This window comes from Pleurodeles waltl, chromosome 7 (genome assembly GCF_031143425.1).
Source record: "Pleurodeles waltl isolate 20211129_DDA chromosome 7, aPleWal1.hap1.20221129, whole genome shotgun sequence".
In the NCBI taxonomy this organism is placed as follows: Eukaryota; Metazoa; Chordata; class Amphibia; order Caudata; family Salamandridae; genus Pleurodeles; species Pleurodeles waltl.
Genome location: NC_090446.1, coordinates 1,515,866,807 through 1,515,886,735, shown reverse-complemented (window position 1 = coordinate 1,515,886,735; position 19,929 = coordinate 1,515,866,807). Strand labels below are relative to the sequence as shown.

Here is a 19,929-nt window from a genome sequence, read left to right as displayed (position 1 = left end):
CATGCCACTATGCCCAATGACCATGCCCAGGGGACATAAGTCCCCTGGGCATGGCCATTGGGCAAGGGGGCATGACTCCTGTCTTTACTAAGACAGGAGTCATTTAAATGGCGTCTGGGCGTCGAAAAAATGGCGCAAATCGGGTTAAGATGATTTTTTAGCGTCAACCCGACTTGCGCCATTTTAAGACGCCCTAGCGCCATTTTCCCCCTACGCCGGCGCTGCCTGGTCTACGTGGTTTTTTTCCACGCACACCAGGCAGCGCCGGTCTGCTTGCGCCGGCTAACGCCATTCCATAAATACGGCGCCCGCATGGCGCTTCGGAATGGCATTAGACGGCGCTAAATTTTTTGACGCTAAACTGCGTTAGCGCAGTTTAGCATCAAAAAGTATAAATATGGGCCCAAATGTGCTCATCAAAGCAGCATGGTGGCGTGGAGAGGCTACCCCTTCCCAGCCCAGTAACACCTATTTCCAAGGGAGAGGAGGTTACATCCCCTCTCCCACAGGCAATCATTTGTTTTGCCTTCCCCTGCTTGAGCTGGTCAAGCAGCAGGAGGGCAGAATCCTGTCTGAGGGGCAGCAGCAGCTTGGGCTGCTAGCAGACCCTGAAAGACTGGTAGGAGCAGTACTAAAGGTCCTATAAGAAGCCCCCAGAGTGCATGGCATCAGTATTGGGGTATGATTCCAACATGTTTGATACCAAACATGCCTAGGTTCGGAGTTACCATTATGTAGCTGGGCCAAGCAGCAATATTATGAGAAACAGGAATTACTGTGGTTTTGGGGACCCCCCATCCCCAAAGGCCGTGTGCGGCGGTGGTTGGATTAACGTATAGTAATGAAAATTACTTTATGTTAAAAACAAAGGTTACAGGGACGTTATAGTTATGAAATAGAACTTAAAAACACATAGAAATTCACTTAAAAAATCAAAGGTTACAGAGACATTACAGTTAGGTTCAGAATTTACTCGTACAAAACCATAGAAATTCACCAGTCATAGTTAGAGTTATCGCAAGTAAATATAACTTGTGTCCTAAGATAACTCTAACTATAGCTGGTGAATTTCTATGGTTTTGTAAGAGAATATTTATATATTTATATATATTTATATATATAATATTTATATATATATATATATATATATATATATATATATATATATATATATATCAAAACAAATCCCTTTCAGGGTTAGAGTGACGCATAAATTATGCAAAAAAGAGAATAGAGAACTCTGGGTAGTTCCCAAGTTTAGGTGGAGAGCAGCTCTAGTAAGGAGCACCCTGCAACACCAGCGACACTCTAGATTTGCTCACCTCAAATGTCTGTTTATCTAGCAAAGTATTTAAGCATTGGATCAGCACAGTGCTATCCACGCCGAGCTAGATAGTGACAAAGTCTTTTGCCATTTATACAGCAAAGTCTTTAAGCGTAGGTTTGACACAGTATCAACCTTGCCGAGCTGTAAAATGACAAAAGCCATTTACCACTCCAGGCACAGTATTACAGCTTTGGACTGATAAAATACCATCCAAGCCAACCTGAAATGAGTAAAAGCTACCCCTGACACATGTTTCGCTCTCATCAGAGAGGTTTAGCTTTGTCCAGACACAAGGGAGCACCCAGTATAAATCAAAACAATTCCTTTGTCACTATCTAGCTCGGCGAGGATAGCACTGTGCTGATCCAATGCTTAAATACTTTGCTAGATAAACAGACATTTGAGGTGAGCAAATCTAGAGTGTCGCTGGTGTTGCAGGGTGCTCCTTACTAGAGCTGCTCTCCACCTAAACTTGGGAACTACCCAGAGTTCTCTATTCTCTTTTTTGCATATATATATATATATATATAGATAGATATATATAGATAGATATATATTTGCTATTTAAAATTCAAGGTGGCCTATTATTGGTAAGTCTATCTGGTTAGTTAATATTTCAGCCACATCAGCTAATTCATTTGCCAGTTTCTCATCTTTTCTACTGTTCTTCAGATGCTGCTGGTCCTTCCTCCAAGTGTTGTGTTCAGGAGCTCTAGGGAACTTCCAATTGATAGCTATTTGGTATTTAGCCAGCACCGTCCCCAATGTCCCCATTCAAATTCCCATCTTTAAGTGGTGTGCGGTAAGAATGATACCCAGTAAACATTGTTTCACAGATTTTTCAAGCAGACCACCTGTCATTATCTCCAGACTTCTCACACCCCCATCCAAAATTCCACCACTTTAGAGCATCCCCATTGCCATACGTAGGAGGGGCCAACCCCCCCTCACCCGCCCCCCCCCAGTTATACTCCTGGGGCATGCTGAGTTCTTGCCTGGGTAGATTCCAGCTAGCTTTTTAGGGGTGAAGTAGGTAATGAGAAGCTAATGAAACTGAATGCATTTGAATCTTGCAATTGTTAAGACACTGTTCACTCTGTACACATTGTCTTCCACCCAGCATCAAACAAGGGTTCCATGCATGCTTGTGACCACCTCTCTCTTGCATTCACTGTGCTCCCCCATCTGACACCAGGGATGCATAGAAGTTAGTTACCAGGAGCCTGCAGCCAGCTAAAGATAGGAAAAACTCATAAGTTATATTGAGGAAGGTCTATCTGCAAAAGCAGTCCATATTGCCCTAGCTGTCCAGGCGACACATGCATGTTGTAAAAGCTGTCCAGGGCTGAGGTCGAATGGCTCCTTCGCATGATCATATGCAGTGCTTAATCTGACACTGGTCTATAATTACATCAATGGGAGATAGGTGTAAAAAATGTATACATACTTACCTTTCGATGTTTTGTCCCACGATGTTTTGTTTGTGACATTAGTATCCTGTGATATCCTGGACTCGATATTCAGGAGCCACACCTATATAAACATAGTTTACAGAAGTCCAGTATCTAAGCTCGGCTGAATTTTAGCTGAAGACCTATTAAAAGCCATAGCGGGTCATTCCGACCCTGGCGGTCGGTGGCCGCCAGGGCCACCGACCACGGGAGCACCGCCAACAGGCTGGCGGTGCTCCTACGAGCATTCTGACCGCGGCGGTTTAGCCGCGGTCAGACGCGGAAAGCCAGCGGTCTCCCGCTGACTTTCCGCCGCTCGTAGGAATCCTCCATGGCTGCGGAGCGCGCTCCGCAGCCATGGAGGATTCCGACTCCCCCTCCCGCCATCCAGTTCCTGGCGGTTCTCCCGCCGGGAACCGGATGGCGGGAGGGGGAGTCGCGGGGCCCCTGGGGGCCCCTGCCGTGCCCATGCCTATGGCATGGGCACGGCAGGGGCCCCCGTAAGAGGGCCCCTAAAAGTATTTCAGTGTCTGCAAAGCAGACACTGAAATACGCGACGGGTGCAACTGCACCCGTCGCACCTTCCCACTCCGCCGGCTCTATTACGAGCCGGCGTCATCGTGGGAAGGGAGTTTTCCCCTGGGCTGGCGGGCGGTCTTGCGAAGACCGCCCGCCAGCCCAGGGGAAAACTCGGAATACCCTCCGCGGTCTTTCGACCGCGGAGCGGTATTTCGGAGGGGGGAAGTCTGGCGGGCGGCCTCCGCCGCCCGTCAGACTCAGAATTAGGGCCATAATTTGGTAAGCCCACGTTTTAGTATTGCATCATGTATGAACCCCAGGTTCTGTCTATCCTTGCCTCATATATGAACCCCAGGTTCTGCCTATCCTTGCATCATGTATGAACCCCAGGTTCTGTCTATCCTTGCATCATATATGAACCCCAGGTTCTGCCTATCCTTGCATCATGTATGAACCCCAGGTTCTGTCAATCCTTGCATCATGTATGAACCCCAGGTTCTGTCTATCCTTGCATAATGTATGAACCCCAGGTTCTGTCAATCCTTGCATCATGTATGAACCCCAGGTTCTGTCTATCCATCTCCTTCTGGCTGACCTTTCATGGCTCTTTCACCATCTCCCCTTGTTTACTGCTTTCCTTCCAGCCCTCCAGCAGCCCCCCGCTGAAGCAGCAAGCGACCGAGGGACCAGGGGTGGAGTACCCCACAGGGTATGGCGCCTCCACACCCATCGATGTGTCAGCCATCACTATCCAAACGCGTGACGAGCCACCGAAAACAGGTAAGTGTTGTCCTTGCGAGTGGCCACAGAAAAGGAGCACTTCAGAAAGTAACTACAAAAGAAGCATTGGCAAAGGCAGTAGATTTGATGTGTGTATGGCATGTGGATCAGGCATGCTCGTCATACATGTGTCCAACTTATTTTGAGTATTGACTTTTCTGACGCAAGTTTGTCTTTCAGCACTGGGGAGTGAGTGCAGACAAAAATATATGACAAAATGGATGCTACAGAAAAAGGGTTCCTCTCTTTTCATGCTCCACCTTGCCGCCACCTTTGAAATGTAAACTAGCCCCTCATGCATTCCAGTAGAGGGAGAAGGACACACCCACAGGCAGAAGAAAACCGGTGTGGCTGAAATGCTTCTGTGGGCTGATCCTAGATGTGACTGACATTGACTCAAGCCAACAGCTGAATGTTCTAGAGCCAAAGAAGCCAATGACTGAACAAGAATGACTCAAATCCCCTCACAGTAAACAGAATACACTATGGGGGTCATTACGACCCTGGCGGCCGGCGGTAAGGTGGCAGTAACACCGCCAACAGGCTGGCGGTGTTCCGCCAGCAATTATGACCGTGGCGGAATTGCCACGGCCATACCGCCGGCCCCTCCAATATCCCGCCAGGATTCCGCCTACCGGTCATAATCCCCAGGGCAGCGGTACAAGCACCGCTGCCCTGGGGATTATGAGTCCGCGACCCCCAGCCTGTCCGTGGCGGTAGACACCGCCATTGAAAGGCTGGCGGTAAGGGGACTTGGGGTGCCCCTGGGGGGCCCTGCACTGCCCATGCACTTGGCATGGGCAGTGCAGGGGCCCCCAGGCATAGCCCCATCGCGCATTTCACTGCCCGAATTTCGGGCAGTGAAATGCGCGACGGGTGCTACTGCACCCGCTGCACATCAGCATTGCCGCCGGCTCTATTACGAGCCGGCAGCAATGTTGATGTGACATTTCCGCTGGCCCAGCGGAAATGTCATAATAGGGAGCCAGGAATACCGCCGGCAATGGCGGTATTCTGTCTCCCGCGGCCTCGCGGTCTTTTTACAAGACCGCCGAGGTCGTAATGACCCCCTATGTTCCTTATATGTATCAAACTTACAGATGAAGCCAGGAAAGGTGCTGGTATCAGGGGCATGGGTTTGTGGCTAAAAAAGAGCAGAGCGAAGCAGACCCCGACAGCAACTAGTGAACAAGATGGTTCAAGGAAAATGTCCATCTCTCTTTGAAAGAGTGTGATTCACCCCGTCTAAAACCGCTTAGTCGGGCTAACAAGGACTGTCTGGTTAGTACTAAGATAGACGTAACCCCTTACAAATAGGGGATGAAGGAAACAAGAGGGTGAGTCAAGGGCCGAGTTTAGAGCCTCGGACCAATAGTTCTTCAAGTTATTACATTAAAATATATTTTCAGTACATTGACTAGTCGAGGTCTTAACAGAAACATATGGCCCTAAAGGCAGCTTGTCAGCCCCAGTGTGTATTTTGCCCCTTTATGTTTCCACACACCTTGTAGATCACAAATAGCCCATCCCACAGAATCATTCAAGGAAGCTAAATGTTTTATGTATTCTCTCTGGGCCTGATTCCCAGCCACATTTGAGTATTTCCCCACAGCCTGCTTGACCGGCTGCGAAGAGATAAATTGCATTTCAGTTGCAAAACATTCACACATACCAGTGCAATTCGGGGTGCCCTAATCACGCCCCTTCCTAATGCCGAATCTCAACCCCTATTTTATCCCATTGCTTCAGAATCGCAAATAGGGCCTTTGTACATACAAATGCGTAGAGGTCACAAACAGCCCCCTTCTGTGAATCGGACTGCTTACGATCTCTAAAAAGCTCTGCACATCTGGCCCAAGATGCTTTACCCTTCCTGGTAACTCCCAGGGCATTACCCAAGTGCAGGGGAGACTTTCCACTGAACCCCCCTCACCTTTCCTAGGGAGGAACTTTGACAAAAAATATTTTTAAAACAAAGGGGCAGAAAACAGCTGCCCTACCCCTCTGGGGCCTCAAAGGAGTGGACAACATACTCCTGCTTCTCTGCTCTGTTCACAACTGGGACCAGAGCATAGGAGAGGGTGCCAGCTGCCCTCTTCCTCCTGAGGGATTGTGCAGATCATGGAAGTGCAGGGCCGAAGCTGACCCACTGGAGCCATCTCCTGCACCTGGTTGCCAACAGGCAACAGGGTGCAGAGCAGATGCTACCTGCCCTGGTTCTCCAGGGCCTGCAGAATGTAGGGGTTATGTAGGCCGGAAGTAACTGGCACAGGACTGTGTGAACCATGGCCGATTAGTGTGATGGTTTGTTAAGCAAACTCTCGCTCTTGGGCAAGGACAGGAGTACATGGGGGTCATCAATTACAACCAAACTTGTGCAAGACTCACCCCCTTCCCATCGGCAAGGAGGTGGAGTCATGGGGTCACATTCTACCCTTGACCTTGGGCATGACGCAAGGACATTTTAAGGATTTTGGGGCTCTGGCTCAACGTATTTTGGGGGCCCCTTCCGGATCAGCGTTAAAGTTATGATCCAGTCTCAGCTCTTTTATGCCCTCTTTGTCCAGGTCACTGACAGTGCACTGGTCCATTCTAAATGTGTTTCCATCTAATATTCAGGGACAGTGATGTGTGTTTTCAATATTGTAATATAGCAGCGGTTCACTAATATTATTGCAAATAATCTCTGTGTATAACTGCCATTTGTCATGTCTGGGGTCCTCTTCCAATCTAAAATGAACTCTGTTATGGATCTTGCATAGTGTTGTAAAACTACAAACACATTTCTCTGCATAATGTCTGTAAAAGACTCCCATATACAGTGCTTAATTTGTAAATAAAAACGTGCCCGTGCCCAAGATCTCATCTAAAACACGCGGCTGCTGCAACTAAATGCACAAGAACCGAATACTGAGGCAGCGTAATCCTGAAGCCATCTCTAGCCTCTTTAATCAATTTACAGCCACTTCCTGTCCCATCAGCTCACTTTGCAGCTTTTGGCTTTCTCTGTTTGTGATGTTTTTTTAAAGTTTTTCTTTTCCTCTTTCTTTCCCATATGTGTCTTTTGCTCGCAGTAAATGCCTGAGGCCGATAAATAAGCGCTGGCCCTCAAAAATAAGTGCCTGTGCCCTGCACTGGATACCACCGGCTCAAATTAAGCACTGCCTACACATCACCGTTCTTTAAAAAAAAAAAAAAAAAAAAAAGAAAGTGGTATTTAAAACAATCTGTTTAACAATCATTCACGGTCATCAGGGAGAACAGAGCCGGCTCTATCAGGGGGCCCCTGAAAGACTGGGGCCCTGGGCCAGAGCCCACTTTGCCCATGCCTTAAAACATCTCTGGCATGAGGGGTTACTTATTATTCAACAACCCCCCACCCCAGGCATAAGACAGATGTAGAGACCTGTAATTCCGGTCACCAGAAGGCTTTACAATAAACACTGCCCCCAGGAGCAGTTTTTAAGAACATTGGGCCTCATTACAACCCTGGCGGTCAAAGACCGCCAGGGCTGTTTTGGGGATTGTACCGCCAACAGGCTGGCGGTACAATCTGGCGTATTACGCCGCGCGGTCGCACCGCCAGGACCGGCGGTTTCCCGCCGTGGTTGTCCCTGTGGTTTCCCGCCGTGGTTGTCCCGGCGGTTTTAATCCGACTCCCCTTCCCACCAGCCCGTCCATGGCGGTAGAGACCGCCATGGAAAGGCTGGCGGGAAGGGGAGTCGCGGGGCCCCTGAGGGTCCCTGCACTGCCCATGCACTTCGCCGCCCGCCAAGGTTGTAATGAGGGCCATAGTCTCCTGAACTTTATGACTATCAGAATAGATTTAAAACAAAACTGAGTCTGGTAACTAGAGGGTTTAAAAAACACCCACCAATTCCTGGGCTAATTTTTTAATTAAAATTCTTTATATATTTTCACTGACAAATGGGATAGGTTTGAAAATAAGGCAATGGCAAAGCCAATAGATCTGTCTAGAAATTGCATTCTCAGTTACAAGCTGGACTTAGGCTTTGCCAATGTTAGAGACTGGGGATACCCAGAGAGGCTAGGGGTGTTGCAGGATGGCACACAGAGGGGCTGCAGGGCCATGGCAGGGTGTCACTGAGAGGGACTGCAGAGATAGTGTGGCACGAAAGCCAGCTGCAAGCGAGACATTTTTACCTAGAGGGGATTCAGGGGTAAATAGAGAGACTGCAGGATGGAGGGAGTATAGCTACCATCACACGACCACAAAAACATCACCATACAATCAACATCGTTTGTAAAGAAAATTGGGTGTCAGGACTCATGCCCACATCTCCAATCTCAGATCACTGGTACCCCCAGTGTACGTATACATTTATATATATGACTGTCCACAATCTGAGAAATTCCACTCCTCGCAAAGCTGCTCCTAATAATCGTTTATTATTCACATGATACCAACCACAGCCAACACGTGTTTCGTGACACCGTTTCTTCTTCAAGGCTGTCAGGCAAGAATACATTCATTTAGTATAAAAATGTCCATTTTCATCTCAAAAACATATGATGGTAACCATATTCATGATCAGTTCCTCCTAGACAAAAACGAAGCCTCTGGGGACTATATCTCAGAATTCACCACCGAACATACCTAAATAAGAGAAAATAGAAAGAAACTAACAAAATAGAAAATGAATTAATCAATAACTACAACTTAGTTGCAAACATCTTTTTCATTACATAAATTATTGTAAGAAGTTTTTCACCATAAGAATATATTCCGACAAATCCAAAATCATGAGCGAATGCTGTAGAAACTAGCTAATTTAGTAAACAGAAAAGATTTGATGACTTCTAAGCCTATGGCATGTTTGATTCTCGTGTATAAACTATTCACATCCATTGTGGCTAAATAATAATCAGGATCCCAAGTTATGTCATACATCTGTCTTAAAAGAATCCTTGCTACCTTTGATGAATGACAGAAATGTTTTAACAAAGAGACAGCATCATACATCAACACATTCAACACCCTATGTAAGAAAGAGACATCACACTTCGACTGGCTAACCTCATGCATCTATCTGACCACCATCAGATGTCAAAACACCAACAATCATACTTCCACATAACCACCATTTTGAAAATGTTCTTCCATTTGCAGAATTCCATTCTCTAGTCCCACTCACACTGTATGGATGTTTGTAACTATTTCTTTCTCTAATTGCAAAGCTACTCCACCTTTTTATTTACAACTAAACTGAGAGGAGAAGTTGTGATGGAGCTTTAAACTCTTCTTTTGAAGGAAAGCTTCATCCTCATGCAATCACCTTGGTTAAAGCGCTAGCCAGTGAGAGAAGATGGCCTCTGGTCCAGTCCGCTTTCATGCGTCTATCCTCTCCTCATAATCCCCTTTTCTGTATTGCACTGTTGTACCCCTGTCCAGTACTGCTCACTTTGTCACTAAGTTCACAGTATATGATTTACATACATAAATTTAGGGTGGGGAAAGCCATTGGTAGGGTTTGTGACCTCACCCGAACCTTCAATTCTTTTGGTCATTTCCAAATTCACTGCCCCCCACAAGACTCCCTCTCCTTCGATCTACCCATTTTCTCATCCTTGAACTAAACCCGCGTTTGCAAAATACATCATCACTTGTTGGATTTTCCAAGTTCCTTCTGTAGCCTGAAGATACCTGCCCTCCCCCCCGAGTCTCTGAATCAGGACAAACGTTTTGTTGATGTAGATGATACTATTTGCACTTCTATGTTTCACTTGGGTGTGTCAAAAGCTGTGTAAATCAGGCTCTCAACAGACAGTTATCATCAACAAAATGTGGCTCACATTTCACTTGGCCTCTTTAAAGCAAAAGACACAGCCAGTATTGTGTCTGACACATTTTGTGTACATGGTTTCTTACCACCTAACCGCCTGGAGTAACCACACACATAAAAGTGTATGCATGCTTGTAGAATTGGTATTCCACACGGAAGTGCTAAATATTTAAAAAAATGTATAAAATGCTCCACTCTGGTGTAAAGAAGTCTCCAAGGTGCTCACAGAAGATATATCCCTCACTCAGCCTGTTAGGACCTGTTTACGATGAGAAGTTAAAATGACCCAGAGGAGCAAACGATACCTAGGGCATAATTTCACTTATGGTCCATGTGTCACACAACATCTTTATTCAAGGTGGTCTTCTTCCAGATGTCCCCAGTTTGGAGCAACTCAGTGAGGAGGGAGATCCAACTAGTAGCTGCTCTCGACAACGATTCTACATCTGGTTCATAAACGTCTCCATCATATTAGCACTTACGGCTGCCGCACTCTCCATCTGCCTCATACGTAAGTCTGAACCTCCAGAGAAGAACCTTTAAAGTGTCTTAAGTCTATCTTCAAGAATCCTAACCTTCCACACTGGTGCCTCCACAGTGAGGTAATTCCTGTTCTTCTGGTCGATCACTAATAAATCACAAAACTGTGGGGTAAAGCTCATCCTTTTGTCCAGTCCCAAATCACAATACTGGCAGGTGAAGGCCTGGTCCTCTCCTCATTCAATCCAAGTCACATCACTGTGAAGGGAACATATAGACCTCTGCTCCTCCAAACCCGCTAGTGCTCTTGGGGGTTTTGATGGGTTGAGTATCTCGTTGGCCACAACAGGAGAAGTAAGTGGCAAGTGTTCAACTGCTTACTATGCTGGTAACAGTGGTATGGATTAAATACCTCTTTACAGGGACAATTGATGTTCTCCCTGAGAAACCTTAAGGAAATTTAGTTACAAATGATGCACACTTAACATCTTAGCATCTTAGTTAGATTAGTAGTTCTTGTAGACCATTTTAATAGCTTCCTCAAAGACTCCATGTTCTGTCCTATAAAGAGCCCCTTATACAGTATCATGGAGCAGCAGCTGTAATTGTCTACACGTCTCCTCTGGCCCTTATTTAGGGCTGTGGTCAGAGATTTGCATTCATTTTTATACAAAACAATGATACTTTCCTGCTGTCAGCATTTAAATAATTTCTTCAGTCCATTGCTTCCAACTTCAAGTTGAGGGGCTACAAGTAGAACCCTAATAGGTGGTGAGCCTTTCATGCATTACAGCAGATCCATTCCTTGGCCACCTCCCTCCGTGTCTCATGCTGACTGCGTTTTTCAGGGATCCGGCCAAAGGCTTGGACATGTTGGAATGGAGCAGAAGCCAGTAGGGATGGGCTGAGAGCTAAAGGGAGTTCTGTAAAATGTTTCTGTACCAGCACTATGGCACCCAGCCTGAGTGAGTGTAGAATGTAAGTTTATCCCAGTGAGTTATTCTTTGTCATGGACATCCAATGGTCTGAAGGGGACGAGTTTTCATCCTGACAAGGTCAATTCATCCTTCCAAGGTAAGCAAACTGATTCACATTAAAATGGATTATAGTAACATCATTTGTTTACTGCACAATGTGGAATGAAGTGTTACATTAATAAAAATACATTTTTGCTATTTCTACACAGAACAAAGTAAGACAGGTGGCCATAAGTTGGGTTACCATCTGACTTCCCTTGTGCAAATCATTTTTTTCAGCCTAGGGAGCCCCCACACAAATCGGGTTTAGGTAATATTACGCACAGGTGCAACTTTCAATAATTGGTCACTTCTAGTCAGTCAGTGGATATGTTCATACAGTTCTGTATCCCAAAACAGTCTTACCGATAAGGACAGTTGCTTCTCGTGACATGAATTTGCTCATGGTTTCAGTCCCTCAGTTTCCAGAGGCTGTGCCTCACGTTTACTCATGTGTCGAGGAGGTGGCTTGTCGGCTGCTAGAGAGAGTGCACATTGGTGTACACCATCTGTGTCTCCGGTAGTATTCCTTTGACTGCGGCAGCGGTCCCGCTTCTCTCTCTCACGTCAGCATGGCAGGCTAATCTGGTGAGTGTGTGCCTTCAGGTGTTGAAGCCCCAGGCCAGTGGTCCTTGGCAGATGCAGTCTCCAGGCCAAGACACATTTTCCCTGCTTTGGTGGAGACAGCTCTCTGAAGGTTTGCAGCACACTGGCAATGGCAGCACCAGCATCGGCTTATCCAAATGCACTTCTTCATACAGACCATCACTAGAATCTCACTGTCTGGGAACTGAGGACTCCCACTGAGTATTCAGTTTCTTATGGATGTTTCACTCACTGGAGACATAGCTAGCACCTCCTCCTGGACAGTCAGTTCACCTACAGGACCAGGCACTCTCCTTCCTTTTCTCAGCAGGCAGGCAGGCTTCTAGGCTCAAGGCAGAACAACATCTTTTTTAGCAGGTTACAGCCATCTGGTTATGTCCCCTCACCTCTGTGAGATTGGCATTCAGAAAGACACATGCCCTGGTTGCAAAACCTTTTATTGTACACCCTCTTCCTTGGTCAAGAAGAGCTTGAAACTGGAAAAAAGTAGGGTGGATTGGATCCCACTTTTATGATTGTTTTCTAGACGGGATGTGGATTCCGTGTGCGGTGGTTCCCTTTCAGGTGTCATTTCTTGGCTTTTGTGCAGACTCAAAATATGCGCAAAGCAAGGCCTCTTATAGAAGGAAGTGATGGAGCTGGCTCAAAGCAGGAGCATCCAAAACTTGGGCACAAAGAAGTGTCAATATTCTGCACCATGCTGTCAGCCTTCCAGACATAGGGACTGATTTAGAACTCAGCAGACGGGTTACTCCGTCACAATAGTGATGGATATCCTGTCAGCTGACATCTAAATAATGTAGAATACACTGGGATTTAGATGTCAACGGACAGGATATCCATCACAATTATGACGGAGTAACCCGTTTGCCGAGTTCTAAATCAGGTCCATAGTAATCAGGGACAGGCAAAAGGGCAGGACCTGCTTAGAAACTTCCCCACATTTAATTACTGATTCACCCCCTCTCCTCCACCATCAACCAGATGGCAGAATCACTGCAGGGCCGCCAGGTTTTGAAGGTTCATGAAAGACTAGCTACTCCAGTTCAGACCCCTTGTGGTCCTGATTTTATAATGGGCAAAACAAAAAGTCCCAGGATGCAAATAAAAATAACCTGTACCGGAGCAGCTTGTTACATGTGGATTTAAAAACCTTGACAGGTCTGTCACTGTTAGTACTCTGCGTTTTGCTGTCCACGGAGGATTATGCATTCCAAACACAGGAGATTTTCTGTGTTTGTACTTTCAGTCTACCCTTTTCTTTCTGGTTATGGTCTGGTCTGCCTTGCCAGCACAACTGTCGCCGGACAATTATGTGAATATCTTCAGGAGAGAGGCTTTGACTACACCTACATTTTTCGAGCCAGGAGTACCTATTCTGAATCGGGCAAAGTTGTGTGCTTCTATAAAAAAAAGTGTTCACCGTCCACTTAGTTTTGTGATTATTTTGTTTATACTTTTCCAGCTTCCTTAGTTTGAAATTATAGGGGCACACTCCTGCCTTTACAATGCTATGAAAGTGTCCTAGACAAATAGATAGTTTAAAGTGTTTCTCTCTAGCAGCAGATGAGAGGAGGGCAGTCATTAACATACATGGATTCTTAGGTCGGCCCTGACATTGCACCCATAAGCCAGACCTATTGCATTGCCAGTGGTTGGTTTTGTGTCATTGTCACTTCTCTTGATTCCCTTACCTGGGGTTCCCCTTTGCCTCCATGCCTGTGCATCTGCTATCTTTGAGCCCAAGCTTAGCTCCCTGTGCCTCCTTCCCTGTTTCTCCTTCCCTGTGCCCTCTTACGCATGATCAGTGTGCCTCTTGCCTGTACCTCACCATGCCTTATTGCTCCTCATGCCCCATCTTTCCCGTGTCCTGTCTGTGCCTCTACAGTTGTGCCCCTGTTTTTCTTTCCTGCTCATGTCCAGTGTTTTTCTGCCTGACCCTGACCCTTCTATGCCTAGCTGCTTTTGTGCCACAATAATACCTGTATCTCCTATGCCTCCTCCGTGCGTCTCCTTGCCCCTAAATCAAATCTGTATGCTCAATCTCCCTGCCACTCTTGCTCCTGTGGTGCTGCACTCCTTCCCCTGGGCTTCCATTCTGCCTCCCCTTCTATCCTCCCTAGCAAGTGCACTTTACCCCAGGTCTCCTTGCCCTCTGTGCCTACATACCTGTGTACCCTGTAGTCCTATATCATCTAGACTATGTCCCATTCACCATCTAACCTGTGAATCGTCCTCCTTATCCATGTGTATGTCTGCATTTAGAGTTACTTCTATAGCACAATCTTAACTGGGAAGCAGCAGAACAAAAACTCTGAATAGATGAGCAAAAGCCCAGGAAATGTTTTGAAGATTGTTTGCAGTCAGACAGAAAATGGGTTCTGTGAAGAGGTGCGTCTTCAGCTTCTTTCTGAATTGCAGGAGGGTGAGAGTTAGAGAGGGTAGCAGCATTTGCGTCATTTCAAGCATTTTTTCTCCATTCCTAGTCTCTTGTGTGACAACCTAGTCTCTTGGTGTTCTAGGGGGGTTATTACAACTTTGGAGGAGGTGTTAATCCGTCCCAAAAGTGACGGTAAAGTGACGGATATACCACCAGCCGTATTACGAGTCCATTATATCCTATGGAGCTCGTAATACGGCTGGTGGTATATCCGTCACTTTACTGTCACTTTTGGGACGGATTAACACCTCCTCCAGAGTTGTAATAACCCCCTAGTCTTGGTTTTGCCATTGATTTGATTAGACTAACACAACTGACAGAAGGGATGGCCTGGTTAAACCTAAGTATGGAAACAATTTTGTTAGTGATATGGGATGAGTTGGTTACCCTAGTGTGATCAGTTTTGAAGTCAATGGGAAAGTATTCCCAGATCCTGAGTGCCTGTTTGTGTATTCTTTCTAGCATTTCCTTCTTTCTATTCTGGTGATGTCCTGATACTTATTGTGGCACTGTATGTCCCTGACAGCTAGTTTTGCTGTCAGCTGTAATTTGGTTTTGTTTCTCAGGGCTTTGTAGGTGACACAACTTGTCTTGAAGATTATGGTGGCTTGAGTGGGAGTAAGTGAAGATTCTTCAGTGTCGGAGTAATGTGGTTGAATTTTTCAGGCGCTCGAGGAGAAAAGTCTCAGCATCTACGATTTTTTTGGGGTTGGTTCCAATATTAAGTCAAGAAAGCATCCATCGAGTCAGGATAAAACCTATTATTGCACTGCTGTTGGTTTCAGATAGGAAGAGTTTAACTTTTTCAAGCGGGAGAGCTAGGCGAGGTCTGTGTCAGGAGTTCACATAAAAGATTTTGCATATGTTGTCAAAGCCATCAAGCTTCATGTTTACTAAAGAGATGGAGAACAGGAGAAATCATGTCTTAGTTTGAGTTTCAAGTGCCTGGTATAAAGTTGTGAATTAGCTCAAAGCTTGAAGTCACTGAGTGCTGCTCACTGAGGAGATTTTTAGGTCACTGGGGAGATTAGTAAGCAGAGTTGTGAGTCGCTGGTGTATTGGTGGATCTTGATGGTGTCAGTAAGCAACATACAATAAGTCTTCCAAGAGTTAAAGATGACGGGGCACAGCATGGATCCCTTGGGAGTCTCAGCAGGAGACTGGTAGGTTCTAGGATCTTGAGTCTCCCATTTGGATGAGCTAGTGGCAACAGGTGAGAAGAGGACTATGTGAAACCTTTGAATGTTTTCAGGGTGTTGATCAATGCTTGCTGTTCAGCTATGCCAAGTTCAACTGTGAGGTCAAGCAGGATCACAGGGCATGAAGATGTCAATAACTACTTGGGTAGAAACTCCTCTACTGCTGCATTGTTGTCTCAAGCTATACAATGTTGTTCTTGATGATCTGATCCTATGGACATGGACTGCTTCCTCAATTTTTCAGATGAACTAAACTTGAGTAATTGGGTTGATGGTTAATAGTTGTCTAGGTCGCCTGATTCCTAAGTATGTTTTTTCAGCAGTAGAAGCATCTGCAGTATTTTGAGCATGTCCAGGACCGTTCCTTGGCTGAGGAAGGTATTTAGGATGGAAGAGCGTAAGGTGGGGTGTTAGGACATCTCAATGAAGGTAGGGTTTATGAGCACCTCTATGAAGATATTACACGTGGAGACCTGGCAGAACGTTGTCTCAGTAGGAGCTGACTTTGAGTGTGTTATACAAGAAGCATGTAAGAGGAACAGAAAGTTGTCCACTGTTGGACAGAGTAATGTCACAAACTCTACTCCTCACTGCCTGAATGTTCTTGGTGCATTCTTGTTCTCGTGGACTCATTTCATACTCCCTCCATGATGAAACACACTGCCTTCTTGGTTTCCATTGAACTGTATGCTTTTATTCCTACAGTCAGATACGTCTACTTCCCACCAAGCCAGAGAGCCTGCCCGGATTATGTGGAACTGTGCATCCTGTCTGAGAACTGCTCACATGCCGGTGGTGGAACTGGCTGCTCAGCCGTCAAGCAGCAGGCCAACAAAAGCTTTACCTCTGCATCCAGTAAGTAACTGAGCTGAGGCAGGGTGTCCCATGTCCATAGGGGGCTTTACTTCTCACAACTGGAAGCTTCATGACAGACTGTGCTTCAGAAAGTATTATACAGTAGGAGGAGTCTTAGTTATGTCATTTGACACCCAAAGCAAAATTATCTTGTGTCCTTAGGTGCATCTTTTCCCCTATTAACAAGGGCTTTTTTGAGGCCTCGTGTTGCAGTTTAGTGCCCTCTTCTAGGCACTTGTGTTGGCGCCATAAGGCATTAAAGTAGAATAGGCCTTAGTGAGTGTCAACTGCATGTCAGGCTCACAAAGACTAGTACAATGTGGACCAGCGGTGACTGCTGCAAATTTTAAGGGGAGGGGTGGGCGGGGAGGGGGGTACAGGGGAAAACAAATAATAATAAACAAAAAACGTAACTGTTTCTGCTGCCACCGCTGGCCACCTCGATCCTTTTCCATTGATGGTGTTGGTGTTCCAGCAGTCCCTGGTACACCAGCACAGGCTCCCCACAAAATCCCGGTGCTGCTCTCATGCTATACCTAGAATGAGAGCAGCCTCAGGATTGGCCTCAGTGGCTTGGTCTGCCGCTCAGATGATGCACTGGGGTCTGTGCTGTTTCTCCAACCCGGCTGTGTTGCACAGCCGGGTTGGAGAAAGCAAACTGCGCATGTCAGTTTGGCCAGCCTAAGACGGCTGGTCAAACTGACATGCGCACTTATTGCACTGACTCCACTCCTGCTCCCCCTCCCATAGCCAAGCCCCGCCCCTACCTGCACATGCTGGCTGAGCCAGCAGCTGACAAATAAAACAATATTAAAATATATTTTTATTTTTCAGCTGCTGGCTCAGGCTGTGGGGCGATGCATCTTTGCCATTGCGAAGGAGCGCCCCTGATGTGGACAGAGCCGGCCACTATTAAATAGCTGTTAGGGATGGACCAGAGTCTGTGGTATGTCAGATGCCACTTTCAGTGAATCTAAGAATGGGCTAGTCACTAAAGTGCCTCCTAAGTGCCAACATCAAAGTTCCAACATTTCAACCAGAGGGAAATGGCCGAGGTTGAGTTGTTAGTGGAGGCGTTTACTCTGTTGAAAATGCTGTTTTTAAAAATTCATATGTTTCTGGCCCAAATGTTAATGAGAGGTCACTAACACTTCACAGTTGCAGTGCGGGAGAAGCAGTAGTGATGTACGTGTGATGACACATGGGTTGACATTGGGCACTGCTGCACAATAGGCTTGTCAAGAACAAGTCTAACTGCACCTTTTCATCCATCTTCAACATCTTCTGGGAATCACAGGGCAATTAAGGGAAATGAGCATGCAATAAGGCTGATTGCCCAAGCAACGTAAGCATATACCCTGGCTCCTACTGGCACACAGTAGTGATTATCATAAGGTGAAGGCCCTGTCTCCTGCAGATCAGTGTGGATTTCTGGTGGTGTCTCCTACAGATGCATGGTATAGAATCTGAATCATTAAGGGCTCATCTCCCGCAGATTCATGGTATGGAATTGGGGCTTGTCTCCCACAGATGGTCCAGAAGGTCCTGTCTCTTACTGATTCTCTGAAACAAATTTGTGTAGGTACGGCCCTGCTGTTTAGAAATGCTCAGTATGGATACCGACAGAGGGAGGCCCCATCTCTGACAGATGCCTCATATGGATACCGACAGAGGGAGGCCCTGTCTCCGACAGACCATCAGAATGGATACTGACAGAGGAAGGCCCTGCCTCTGACAGATGCCTGATATGGACACCGGCAGATGCTTGGTATGGATACTGACAGAGGCAGGCTCTGTCTCCTACAGATGCCCTGTCTTTGACAGATGGCTGATTTGTATACCAACAGATGCATGCTTGGGATGGATACAGACAGGGTGGCCCTGTCTCCGATTGATGCTTGGAATGGATACTGACAGAGGGAGGCCCGTCTCCTAGAGATGCTTGGTATGAATACTGACAGAGGGAGGCTCTGTCTTTTACAGATGCTTGGGATTGATACAGAGAGGGTGGCCCTGTCTCTGACAGATGCTTGGGTTGGATACCCTCACAGAGGCCCTGTTTCCCAGAGATGCTTGGGATGGATACTGACAGAGAGGTCCTATCTCCCACAGATGCTTGGGATGGATACCGACAGAGAGGCCCTATCTCTGACAGATGCTTGGGTTGGATACCGACAGAGGGAGGCCCTCTCCCCTACAGATGCATGGGATGGATACAGACCGGGTGGTCCTGTCTCCGACAGATGCTTGGGATGGATACCGACAGATGCTCAGTACTGAGCCAGATAGATGAGGACTCTTGTGTAGTTTAGATTATGGTAGATGACGTCTCTGTGTCATTTGGTGGCTCGTTCTGTGCTTGATGGCCACTGCTCTGCTTCTTTGGATACTTGGGGCCAGATGTACTGTCGAGTAGGTTCAGATTATCCTAATGAGACTACAGGATTTGGGTGGCAGCATCACTTGTACTGCGGCGGACTGAGACTACACCCACACCAGGTGACACCTGTCGGCCTAATCCGGGTTTTCTTCCGGCTAACTAGGAGCGCCTCATCTCCACCCAAGTGCAGGTTGATTGGGCAACCGGGCGCATGACACAAATGACTACTCGGGGAAATTGTGGTCACTCAGATCTCATCCGTTTCTCTCAGTTACATTAGTCTCATGTATGCAAGGACAATCAGGGGCAGAGTAGAGTTCAATAAGGGTTTATTGAAGTAATTGCATCTTAGATAATAAAGCATGTATTGCAATAACTAGGACGATGAAGCACAATAGGATTACAATTGTGACAAGGAGAGTGAAACTTAAAAATAACGCTTCCATTTTGTCACTAAGATTGTTAAGGATAGTTCCTACCTAGGCTATGTTAGAGCACAGCATGTTAAGCTCTAATTCTGCCCTTCAGATTCCCCTGGGAAGACATCATCCCTCATACCTGAGCAAGAGGCCTGTAGTCTACATAAGCAGCTGCAGCGAAGCACTCAGCAATCAGCATACAGTCGTGGTCATCTGGCTGGAATCTCCTTCTAATAACATACATGGGTCAAAGTAGTGTTTTTATAATAAAACAGCTGATGTTCCAAGAAAGGATCCCCACGTAAGAGTGTGGACGTTTCTGTGAACATTGGAGACAAAGCGTACCACTTTTGCCGGCAACCTATCTCACTGCAGCCTTGAGAAAAGCACAGAGTGAAAGAAATGTCTTAAGAACGCAGTGCTGACCTAGGCGAAGAACAGCTAGATAGAGAAAATAAAACAAGACCGCAAATGTAGCTAATGTTAAAATAACGGAGCTAGAATAAAACATATCTAGGGTAAGGTGCACAGCGTCAGGCCTAGTTTGCTAAAATAACATGTCCAAAAACTATAGCTAAAATGGCTACACAACAGTACAAATCGATTTAGTGACCGCAAACAGCAAAATTTGCTGTTTGCGACCGCTAAATGGT

The 19,929-nt window shown here is 46.4% G+C and overlaps 1 protein-coding gene across 1 annotated transcript in view; it reads left to right on the top strand.

Annotated features, from left to right (window-relative positions):
• Positions 1–19,929, top strand: part of LOC138247101 (transmembrane protease serine 3-like) — a 139,226-nt gene that overhangs the window by 65,541 nt on the left and 53,756 nt on the right. Inside the window, exons 4-5 of the mRNA XM_069201845.1 lie at positions 3,942–4,077; positions 16,328–16,477. Coding sequence (XP_069057946.1) covers positions 3,942–4,077; positions 16,328–16,477 — 286 coding nt within the window. The remainder of the gene's footprint in view (positions 1–3,941; positions 4,078–16,327; positions 16,478–19,929) is intronic.